The following is a 12,703-nucleotide window of genomic DNA, read 5'->3' as shown; positions in this document are numbered from 1 at the left end:
TCAGATAAATACTAATGTAAGAGGGTACAGCTTAAATTTTTCTCTCATTTCAGACTAGAAGAGTCAAGAAAAATGTAGCTTTAATGAAAGTAAAAAACGGAAGCAGATCTGAAACTTATTCTTTACTCACGTATGGTATGTGAGATAAAAGCCAGGTTACTTACCTAGTAAGTTAATAACCCCATCATTGTAGCAAGCAAAAAGTTTGATGAGATCTTTAAACAGAAGCATGAATGCAGCATTTATGACACCATTTGTCAGTTCATTTGGATGAACCTGCAAATAAAATATCAGTTATTTACAAAACAGGTGTCAAATGCAAACATTTTGGCTTACATCAGGTACTTGGTACTGTTATAGACAGAATCGAGCACTGAAGTTTTCATGCTAAGACACTGAAGAGAATATTGATTAGCAGATCAAGGATTGCTTTCCCCACCACTCCAAAACAATCCACTATAGCAGAGGAGTACCCACATCAACAGTAAGCATCTTAGCTCTGTCTCTTTCACTTATCATAGAGAATAGGAAGGCAGAGATGCTGTTTACAGTTTTAATTAAATGGACAAAAGATGTCAGTTTATAGCAGAGCTCAACAAAAACTTAATAGTCTATGAGATAATGTATTTGGATTAATGATGTCAAGATCCTTTCTCACATTAACTTGGGAAGAAAATATGTGCTTATTTATAAAAAGGTCTTTATTTTCTTAAAAATATCTCCTCTTCTGAGAGCACTATCACAATTCCTAAGCCATTTAAGGAATGGAAAGCACAATGAGACATGTACTTCAAAGCCTTTCCTCTGAGAGCTGTAGTGGGCTCTTCCACCTCAAAAATGTATCTTGCTGCCCACCAACAAGAGAAGAACTAATTCCTTCAAAAACCTCTTTGAAATGTTACACTGTGGCTTCTACAACAACTGATTCCTGTTTTTATCCTTAGGTCAGATAAACAATCCCACCAGCATTCATAGCATGATAAATGTATTGTACACACTTATTTCTATGAACAGTCTAGATTACACCAATTAGCCAATTTAGTCCACAGCTGAAAACCAGATGATGATTTTGAGGAAGCCAAACAATGTACATATGGTATTTTAATGGGGTTTTTCCTCCCCTCAAAAGAAGTTGGTTGCCAAGAGACAGAAAATAGTGTTCAGTCCTGCTTTGTCCATTTCTTCCCCCTGACTGATGCAGAAGATGAAACTCCAAGTTCTCTCTACAAAACCAAAAGTGCAAGCTTTACATTTCATGCATATGGGCAAGGGTCATCCTTGGCCACGATACCTCAGTGGGACACTGAAAAGGGGATTTTTTGGCCCTCACTAAGGGATGAGGAGTAAAGCATTACCTACAAGGTGAAAGGTGTTCATTATAATGCATCATTTATAAGTCACTGCCCAGTGTTAATACTGTGTCAGCTTCAATACATACATCAAATTCAAGTAGTGCATCAATTTGTTCCTGTAATATTGGCATACTCTTCAGCAGCTTTTCAGGAGCCATTGTTCTCATTACACCTTCAGCTCTGCAAGAGGGAATACAGATTAGAATCCATGCTGTTTCCTCTCTCCCTTCCCCCAAACTGATCTGTCGTCTAAAATTTATGCTTGAAACACCTATACCTCATTTCAAACCATTTCAAAACCACAGTCTGATTCTCCTGCTTCTCATGTCATCGTGAGAGCTGGCATGAAAAATCCTTTGCCCAGCCACCCTTCCTGACAGCAAATGAGGAAAGGTTTTGTGTTAGAGTGATGAATGCAAGAGATTGATCTCATTATGGAAAGATGACACTGGGAGCTTAAATGACTAACTAGAAATACTGTCACAGAAGTACCTAGAGAACTGATATACTTTGTGCACCAAGTTTATTATGAATAACTAATGACAGCTCATTGCTGACATGTCCATGGATGAGCAGCATTCCTTAAGAGTCATCCATAGTCTTATAGCAGTCATCAAGCATTGTCATTTTTATCTCTGATTATGACAAGTCTGCACAAACATCATTATGTATTGCCCTGTTCTGGATGCAGACAGGTGTATATATATGCAGACTGGAAATGCATACCACTATTCTTACTTATTTTATGCTATATTCTGAAGCAGCACCTTGTTCTAAGCACCAGAAATAACAGGCATAGAAAGCCTTTCCAGGAATTTAGATCAAGGCAGGAACAGTATGATCCCCAGCAGCCCAAACTTAACTTCATTTAACACAAATGTTCAAGAGTGAACTTGTATGGTCCCCACTAAGGGAATGGTTTCCAGCGAACAGCAAAGCTGCTGTGGTGGACCCCAGACTTCCTGGCTGTTTGAGAAGCAGGAGAGAACAGCCTGGTGGTGATGCCTGCATTAACAGGTCAGAATCCCAAGCTGCAGAACACACCAGAACTGTCAGAAGGATCCTGTATGCAATTCATGATTAGCAGGAGCATCTTTAGTATGCCCTCCATCAAGCTGCACCTTCAGGGGGTGTTAAGCCACTTGCTGTGCCAACAGTGCTTCAAGAGAGCATCTAGAGCTCTTAATGTCCCAGTTAGAGCAGTCAGAGACCAGAAAAATGTCCTCATAAATACCAACACACAACTCTGTGCTGGATCAATTTAATTTTTTTTAACACAGTTCTTGTGGGAAATAAAGCCAGCAGTTTACAGGCTTATTCTGTTCAGTTTATAACTGCTTGCTCTGTTGCCTGCTAATAACTTCAGGTGTTCACTTCAGGCTTTGTTTGCAATCAGCCATCTCTCTTAGGGAAAGTGTCTGGAGAGTAATGAAACATCCTAAATGTAGTTTCAGAGTGTCTCCTTCTCCAAATCCTAAACTCAGTCTCACTGCAGCAAAGTTTAATTAGGGTAAGATTTAAACCTAGCATTAAATGCTCCCAGTTTTACAAGGCATCTTATTTTGGTCTTCAATATTTGTCTTACTACCCAGAGTAACACAAATACCCTCTCCTCTTTGGGCAATTTTTAACCAATTCCAAGTACTTTAAAAATAAGGTTTTTCATTGTAGCTACACAAACCATATAACAACAAAGTCACCAAGAAACTAAAACTAAGTGTAATGCCACAATAAGGAATTTCATGGGTCAGACAAACCTTATTTATTTACGTATCTAAACTTTGCTTACCCCTTCTTCACTCTTGCAAAGTCAAATGCCATTTGTCTGTAGGAAAATGCTTTTTCATTCAAGTATCTACTATAACGCCTTATAAAGGTGGACATGTCATAACCTGCAAAAAAAAAAAGTTTCACATTTTATTATTAATTTTCATGCTTGTCAGAAATTCTTTAGTAAATGATAAGATACAGCCAACAGATCCCAAGATTCTATGATTTCTGTTACACTGTGCAATTTCACATACAGAACAGTCATTACAAGACATCTTTCAGCTTCTGAAGAAAAATCAGCAGTAGCACAGCAATACAATCTACCACTGTCCTCTGTTTCCAACAGATTCATACAATGCACCAGCAGCATGGTTCCAGGGGAAACCTGATACAGGCCCCCACATAGTTATGGGGTAACATTACTTGGTGGCCAAAAAGTTACCCTTCTATTAACAGGGGGAAAATATCAATTTAACAAAAAGGTTTTACTGAATTGGTACATGACTTCCAGGACAAAGCTCGAGTTCAACTTAAACACTCTTGATGTTTCATGTATGTTAGCCACTTTGACTCTTATATGGACCTTCAAAATCCTCCTGACTTGGTTTACCAGAACTAAGAAATCATGATGACATCCCCAGAGATTCCTGCCTTCCTTGAACTGTTACACCAGAAACACTCAAGGCACATAATACTGTACAAGGCATCTCAAACTTCAGTGACTTTCAAGCCTGTGACACCTGAGCAGTTAGTATTACAGCCCATCCTCCAGTTTCTTTCTCTGAGGCACAGAAATGTGTGCAGAAGGAAACTCATCTTCCTCTTCAATTCAGGCCCCTTTTTGCTACCTTCTAACAATCCACACCCCTCAATTTAGTCACTGACTATATTTTCCCTTAATATCTTTCATCATTAAGTATCCCCACCAATTCCCTGCCAATTCCACTACAAAATGTGATGCCTTATTATCTATGATACACTGTGCATTAACTATGAAATGGCAATTTAAGTTTAAAGAAAGTAGTGAAGAACACAAATGCATTTAACAAAATAATTGTTGGCAAACACCAGTGTCCTTCAGCACATATATAGACACAAATATCGTGTTTAGCTTAGAGGAACACACTCAGTATTTGTTTAGCTTTGTTCCTTCTGTTACCACATCTAAAAGATGCTAAAGTTTTTTTTGTGCCCCATGTCTACATCAAGAGATGAAATAATGTGGCATTGCTTTGAATTTGCCCATTATTGTAGCATGTCTGTAGTCTGCATACAATTTACAAGTATTCTCTGACAGCTGAAGAATTCTATTTTTCCTCTTTTCTTTTCTACCATGAAACAAGCTTTTCTTCTGTTAATTGGGGGCACAGGAAAATTCTCTAATAATTCCAGAGGGAAAAGTAGAAAAGCAGGCTTTGTAATATTCAGAGGGGAAAAGTCTTTAATTTCTGCCTAGACTTTCTAAATTTATTACTCAAATCAAATCAAAACCAACCAGTTCTTTTGGTGCCAACAGCCCTACCACTAAGAAGTTATAGTTCATGCCTAAAAAGCAGTGTCCCCAGGCAACCAAATTACTATTTAAGACTGAGTAAAATCCAAAAAACTAAATGAAAAGTTATCAATTTCAACTTTTAACACCCATAAGAGTTAAGAAGACAGCTGACCCAGCCCAGATTTCAACCAGCACTTAAAAGATTTGTACAGTTTCACCTTTTGAGTAAAAATATTGCAGGAAATGAGAAAAATTGTTCTGAAGTTGTTCGGCAGTTCATTTGTGCTCCTGTATTTATTAAGTACTTACAAAAAGGCTTCAGTAGTGCATTTTTATCTTATTTATATCTTATGAATTTAGGAGCAAATTAACAATAGTATCTTATTTAAAATCTTGTTAAGATTATATGCATAAGTTGGCTTACCATGAGATCCACTTTTGTCCAGAAAATTGCTGAGATTGAACAATGTGTTTCTAGATGCCAGGTACTGAATAAATCTCTGTAACACAAAGTAATTTTTCTTATCAAAGGCTAGAAGGCTTTGTACCTTCTAGCACAAGATTACCAAGTCTACTTTCAGCATACAACATGAAACCACTGATTTTTGTCTTAGCCTGCAACACCTTCCCAAAAACGTTTTGTCCATTCAAACTAATGACTTTTACTCAGAATCTCTAGTAAACATTCTACGGTATATATAAAAAATAGCTTATGTGCAAAACATAAAATATATTGTGAAAGGAGCAATAAAAAATGTGAAATTCTCAGGGATTTGAGGGAGCTCAAGATTTATCTGCTAACAAAGCACATATCCAGGCTAGTCCCAGACTTTTCAATCCAGAAGCCCTCAGTTTCAGCCAAGCTGAGGGCCTGTTTTAATAACAAGCAAAGCCCCTCATCAAACACAGGGACTAACAGCCTGAAACAGTTAGAGAAATCAGACAAGAACATTGACCAAAACTTGGAATGGAAAAATAGAGGTAAGAATTTACACTGTGAGAAGTTCATTGCATGAAAACTCTGTATATACAGCCAGGGAGGAATTGTTTCACAGTCATACTGAAGTTCTTTAAATGTGCTGTCTCTTTTTATGCAGACATGCCTGTCTATACAGGTCAATAAAAAGCAAGGATAAGGATAACTTCATCTAAAAGGCTATCAAGCTAAATTTACAGCTCTAGGAAGATTTTAACACTCATGCAAAGAAGGCTATTTGGATGGCAGTTTACACATGCCAAAACATCAAATTTGACCTGAGTCAAAAAATCTCAGGTAGTATTTAATCCTGTGTAGCTGTTTTCAGATTCAATGCATAAATTGTCAGCATCCTGGCACAGGCTGTATCTTGGTCTTTTGCTATGGTTTTGTAAATGGAAAGACAGACACACAGTCCAACTCTGCTGCTAGCACTAAGTTTTCTCTTCATCAAGAATCATTCCTGCCCTTTATTCTCAGGTCCTTTCTGGTTCAGACAAGATGCCTCTGCACTACTAACACTTTTGGCTTGGAGTGTGTTCAGTGCCAACATGGCCTTGAGAGAGCTGTTCACACTTACCTCATTGCCATGGACCATGAGATGATGTGTGGTGACTAAGGCTTTGAACACGACCACCCAGCTGCTATTCGTCGCTCGCTCAAAAAGCGTATCAGCCATCTGAGGGATATTCACGTTTGTTTCATTAGTTGCTTGGATCAAGTCTGTAGGAGAGACAAAAGGAAGGTGTTAGGTGCTACAAGTATGATAAAAAGTTTACAGCATGGCAAAGTTCTCAGACCACCAGGCTGCAGGCCGTGGCTGTGGCAAACAGGAAGTTCAGGGCTTACATTCCACATTCAAAAAAAAGAAGCCAAAACAATAACAACAACAAAAACTCCAAACTGAGATTATACTAGTACATGCTGACAGCAGCAGTGGTTTAACTCTTTCATCGAAAAACAACAGTTTTTCAACAATTCTGTCCTGAGCTCTGACCAAACATTGCTCCATCTTTACCCCAGATGAAGTTAGGGTGCACAACATCATGTGACTTTACTGCCTGCAGGTTTTTAAGTTATTTGTCATTGTTCATTACCTCTGAGTTAGAGAAGTACTACTGAATTCTTCAACTACAGGTAACATGTGGAGCACACTGAACCCAGTCAGCAAAAAGAGGCATCACCAGAAACAGATACTCTGTCATCCCAGAGGTTGTTTTAATCAGCAAGCTCCAGCACACCTCCTAGAGCTTCTACAGACCCAGGAAGCAGAAGAGTGCATTCAGGCACTCATTAAGACCTCCTCAACAGCAAGAAAGAACACAAGGAATGACAGTTTCTACTGAAGCAACTGCACCTCACATTAAGAATAAGTAAACTTGCACAGAAGAGTGCAAGAAATTACGTCGAGCAGTTAAATCATAAACAATGGGGCAGCAAGCTTTCCACTATCCTCTATATCCCTCAGGATCTGTGGTTCACTACATCCCCTGTTACCTATTGACTCCAGTTTGGCAGCCAGCAATTACCTTCTACAAGCTATCACCTATTTTTGAGACACAGCTGGAAACTGCACACTGCAACTGCATGCCCAAAACCTCCGTGATGCCAGACACAGCCCTAGCAAAACTCATGGATACAACTTCATGCAAGACAAAGAGTACAAAACACAGATCTAACTGTAGGGCTGAGGCTTAAAATTGGAAGACCTAAGCAAAAAAAATTTACAAGTTTAACTACCAGACTAAGCATTATCTGAAATTAAAATACTCATCTTTTACTTTCCCTCAGAGGAATCACTGTTAATGATTTCTTCCTTATCTCCAGAGTAGAAATTTTCCTCCAGTTGTTGAAGTCATTCAGTCATGACAGATATTCTACCTCAAAAGCAGACAGGATATTTTGTGACTGCTCCTTGCACACCTAAACTATGTGAGTCTACAGGATTCCAATTCACTTGGGCAGCAGGGTCACCACTTGGCAAACTTCCTTTCTCTCTCCTACATAATCCCAAGCAATGGAGAGCATAAATGTTGCTAAGAGTGGGAAGTCAAAACTCAGAATTCAACTAGTGATTCTGCCTTTGCAGGACAGGAAAATTCCAGAGCACAAATCTGTCTAAATAGATCAATGAGTCACATCAGGGACTGAGACCCACCTGATGTGTACAGAAATCCACACTGCTGTACCAGAAGCATTCAAAAGTTCAGGTTTTGGTTGGTTGGTTGGTTGGTTTGTGTATTTTTAAAATTCCTGGCGTGTAATCTTTATGGGTTTTTTACCTTCTATTACAAAGACTTCATTTATTTAAGATCCAAGAGATCTCTAGCCCAGAGTCACAAGCTTGGGAAAACCACAGTGCTTGCCTGCATACAAAATTGTCTATTGTATGGGCATAAAAGCTGCAAGTTGTCCTCAGCTTCAGGCCAGGGGAATGATTTTCTGGGATGATACAGGAGACAAAAATTATGTGATCCATTTGCCAAGTTTGAATTGAAAATGTATGTTGTCATGGCATTTTGTTGTCTTGGTAATAGAAGATGGAAGTTTTTCGCAGAACACCTTCTGAAATGTGTTTACTTCTAATACCTCAGTAATACCACCCTTGAAGAAGGCAGTTCTGCAGACAAAGTATTATAATGGCAAAGCCACGCTATTGAATGACAGCAGTTCAGGATCACAGAGCTCCAAGAATTCTCCTTGATCTTGTGGTACAAACAGACCAATGATATTTTATTCTGTACTGCTGATTATTGCATTATAGAAGAGAGTGGTTTGTAAAAGCCTAGAAGCAAGTCACAAGTGGCTTACTCACTGTTTACCCCGCTCCAAGATTTTACTGCAGGTGACAGCATTTGTCTTATTCATACAAGGAAATGCATCAAATTTGTCAGCTTTCAGTCTTGGGCTTCAGGATGTAGATTTCTGTGAAAGAGCAATGCTATAAATTGTGTACTGGTGTACTTTGGATAATGAAACCCCAGAGCAGTCCATCCACAGAGATGCTGGCAATGGAGACAACAAGGCACTGCTACATGATGCCACAGCACTGCTTCTGAAGTCACTCAGTCATTTCTGTCTCCTCTCCAAACTGCTGGAGGGTACAGCATCTCAGTCTGAAGCTCTGAATGTTTTAGGACATGAGTAATTATAGTGTGCAAAATAGAGAGGCATGATTAAAATTAAGTCTACTACTTTCAGTGCACAGAAAAGAATTAAACCATGCATGAAGATGTCACTTGTCATCTGAGGCCAGAAAAAGGAGATTGGGGGTGGGGGAATAATTCTTGCAGAGCTGTTTCCTATTTAGTCACACCACAAAGATAAGGTATTCAAATTTCCTGGGTTTCTTTTCCCAGTATCACAGAGTCTCAGCTTAACCAGCAACCATCAGCATCTGGAATGAAGCACCAGCACAGCTAACTTTACAAAACTGAGCAGTGGGGTTTGGTGGCTAAGCTAAATTTTAAAATAAGAGTTGGAAAAAATAATTTTACTTTAATGTGGTAAGAACAGATAAAAGGAAAAATAAATCATATGCAGGAAAAAAATCTAGAAACCACATTTTCAAAATGTACAAATTCAGACATTTGCTGGGTGGACAAGAGACAGTAAAGATTAGTCTTCCAAGGAAATCACAGGTACATTTGCTAATACAAAATAGCTAATTTTAAGAAGAAACAGATGAAGAACAACCCAACAGAAACCATATAAGCAATCTTGCAAAGTTGATTCCATTTGGGGCACACACAAGTAGGGCAAACAAGAATTAAAGGTACCTTCCTGAAGAAGTTTCTGCTACTGCAGGCATCCAGTACACTGACAGCTAATCCCCAAACCCACTGAGCTCAAATACAAATTACAAGCACAGTCAGAGATCAGAACTGTACTGCAGCAGCAGCAGCAAGTACTTCTACCACAGATTTCACAGAAGGGAAGTAACTGGAGAATGAAGTTCTATATATGCTTTATTTGAATCCATTTGTTTACTGTGGGACTAAATCACAATTGTCAAATCACAATATGTGCTTTCTCCTACTTCCCCTCTCCCCATTTTCGTAGCTGTTATTTTAAAGACTTCTCCAATTAAAGATACTTTTAAAAATTATAATTTTACTTCAATATATTTTTTTAGTTAAGCTTTGAGATGGAAAATTGATGCAAAATCAATGCAGTAGAAGAAATAAATGGCTATCAATTCTCTGACACCATAACTTAAATCTAAACTGCAGTCTTTAAGCTCTTGGACAGGCCAATCTTTTCACCCTGACTTAAGACAACTGCAACTTAATAATACTCTAGGTTTGCTTCTCTTCTCTAATTCACACCTCCATTAACAAAAAGAAAAACCTGCCAAAGAGAGGAAGAATGGTGGAGGGTTCAGAGCCCACTAAAGGATGGGACTAGCTTTAGTGTTTGTTAAGCTCATAAGGCAAAAAAAGGGAACAGTAAGAACGTTTCAAATGTTTCAGAATTTCAGATTCTTTCAATTTCATTAAAAACTAGGTTTTAGTTCTTTTTCTTAATGAGAGAGATTATACCATACTTTAAAACTCCTAGTCCTTTATCTTTCCAGATGATATTCTGGATCCGGGCAGGGCTTTTTGGCCCCCCTGCCCTGTCTCCTCCCCCCCAAATTCTCTAATAAACAGACCTGGGATTTCCCAGTTCATGATTAATTATTCACAATTTACATTTCAGTATGCAGAGAAACAGCAGCAGAGCACAAGACCTCTCTGTTCAGAGAAATATCAGTGCCAACTTAAGAGCAGCTGTCATTCCAGACTGAATTAACACACAAGCTGCCTCAGCATCTGAGCTGTGTCATACATCCAGTTCCTAAACTTTGACAAATCTCTCCAGCAGTAACCCCTTTACAGACCTTCCTCACTATTACTCAAATGCTACAATAGACTTCAGGAGTTTTTTTCTCACTTATAAGTATTTAAATAATGCCTTGAACCTACTGAAAAGGAAATGCAGGATTGTTCCAAATCCAAGCTAGTCAAGAACAGAAAGAAGCAACTCAGAGTAAGAGTTTACAAGCATCAACTAAGAAAGTTAAGTAGGCAAGTAGGAGTAGAGTCCCTCCCCTGCAAGACAGAACTGTATTAGGAAGCTACTGGAGCACACTGCTAAGCAAGGCAAGAGCTGAACTTCCCTGTCTGCAGAAACCTGACCACAAAACCGTATCAGAAAGCAGAACAAAGTTACCAGTTTCTGCTTCTACAACAATTGCTCATAAGAACATCAGCTGATTTGAATGTTGTTGTCTTCGACTATCAGGCAATTCCATGGAAAAGAGTTTGAATTTGTTTCTGAGGTTATCATTTATCATTTATTCTTTTCACTTCCAGCATTCACTTCACTTCACTGCCCTGTCTACACAAATGCACATCTTGGTCTGGCTTGTAACAATGACCCCAACAGCAGTGCATGCTGTCTCCTCCTTCCTCCCCAGAAGTCTGCCTCAAGTTTTGCTGTATCTCACATTGATGCCAGCAAGTCCACCTTTTACCTAAGTCCAGCATCTTGCAGATATTGCCTTGGAACTTCCATGCCTGTGCCAACTCAACACACCTAAACACAATCTCCCACTGACCATGTGCTCTCCAGGTATTTTACACTCCCAACAATGCAGCTGTAGCTCTCAGGGGGGCTACCTTCCTCTCTCCAGCCAGACTTCAAATATATCCTACTTCCAAAATAAACCTCAGACTCTCGTGAGGACAAATACTTGCAGCAGATCCTGAAGTTTGAGAGGTCACAACAATCAGTCTTCGAACCACACAACAGCACCCCACACCAAGACAAGCTTTTATATACTCTTTCTTCCTCTCTGCCTACTCACAGGCATATTGCACTACCCAAAATATTAAGTGTTTTGCAGATCCTATCAATCACATGAAGGGTCTGCAGAGAGACAGGGTGAATGACTGAGTACTAGCAAATTTCTCTTGAAGTATCCTCCTATTTCATAACCTGAGATTTTAATTAACCTTAGGATCATCTTATTACCTCACTGCTCCTTTTTAAATACAACAGTGCATCACCTCCTATGTTATCAAATACCTCTTTTGAAACAAAGTGGAAAATTTACTGCCCATACACACTGCTGGACTTTATTCCAACATACTTCCATATGGTTTGCACCCCTCTTTCACCAACATATCATTCAAGATATTTGGCTTAAAGTCATCTGCAAAAATCACCCTAGCTCATAAGCAGCGTTACATCAGATATGCTGCACTTAATTATTTACATGTATGGATTTTCCTCCTGAGAGGTTCAGGTTCAGCTCTCTTGGAAACAGGAAATAAAAGCCAACCATCAGATGGTCTTCTACTGGATCTAAAAGGGTGCAACTACAGCAGGTCTCTCTCTAATAAAGGGGGAATAAGCTGTCTCTCTAATAATGGGGGAAAGTGTGATTACACTGTGTTAAAAACAAAACAATCTTGCTTTAAGCAATTCCTTCAAGTTTCATGAACTATGAATATTTTTTACATAAAAGTTCCCAGAACTTAGAGCTCCACTGCTTCTGTGTACTGGGCAGAACAGTGTGCACTACCTTTAATGTTTACATTGGAGTTCTCTCAAGGAGAGTAGCAGAACTGACATTCAGGTCAGCTGAGCTGCAGAAGCTCAGACTCTTGTGAGGACAAATACTTAGAACACAACTTCAACACAAAGGACAAATACTTCAACACAAAGAAGTGTTAAGGAGCACTCATTGAGGTTTTAAGTATAGTCTTTAGGACTGCAAATTAATTAGTGATTAATATAGGTTATAGATATTAATATATTTGTTAATGTAAAATAGATATTTGTTTTATCAAACAAATTCTGAGACCTTGCTGACACCTGTGATGCAACCAGTCAGAAGAATAAAAGTTTCATCTTTACTCAGGAATCGCATACCTGGAATAACAGAAGATAGGCTACACAAACATTCTAGTAGAAACATACTATGGAAAGCACATTTTTAGCCCCCTCCCCCCCAAAGCCAGAACACCAAGCAAAGGGGGAAAGGCCCCTTGGTCCAAGAATTCTGCCTGCTTTCTTCCCCAGTACAGCTACCACAGCTTTTTAAAGCATCTTCACTACGGG

General features: G+C 38.9%; 1 protein-coding gene across 1 annotated transcript in view; it reads right to left on the bottom strand.

The window, feature by feature from the left end:
• The window catches only part of SNAP91 (synaptosome associated protein 91), a 63,246-nt gene that overhangs the window by 37,919 nt on the left and 12,624 nt on the right, over positions 1-12,703 (bottom strand). The window contains exons 3-7 of the mRNA XM_058021172.1: positions 6,174-6,316; positions 5,042-5,117; positions 3,142-3,244; positions 1,439-1,532; positions 165-276 (exon numbers count right to left, since the gene is read on the bottom strand). Coding sequence (XP_057877155.1) covers positions 165-276; positions 1,439-1,532; positions 3,142-3,244; positions 5,042-5,117; positions 6,174-6,316 — 528 coding nt within the window. The remainder of the gene's footprint in view (positions 1-164; positions 277-1,438; positions 1,533-3,141; positions 3,245-5,041; positions 5,118-6,173; positions 6,317-12,703) is intronic.

Source organism: Melospiza georgiana, chromosome 3, assembly GCF_028018845.1.
Source record: "Melospiza georgiana isolate bMelGeo1 chromosome 3, bMelGeo1.pri, whole genome shotgun sequence".
Classification (NCBI taxonomy): Eukaryota; Metazoa; Chordata; class Aves; order Passeriformes; family Passerellidae; genus Melospiza; species Melospiza georgiana.
The sequence above is the reverse complement of the archived record's forward strand: the minus strand, read 5'-3'. Positions and strand labels throughout refer to the sequence as shown.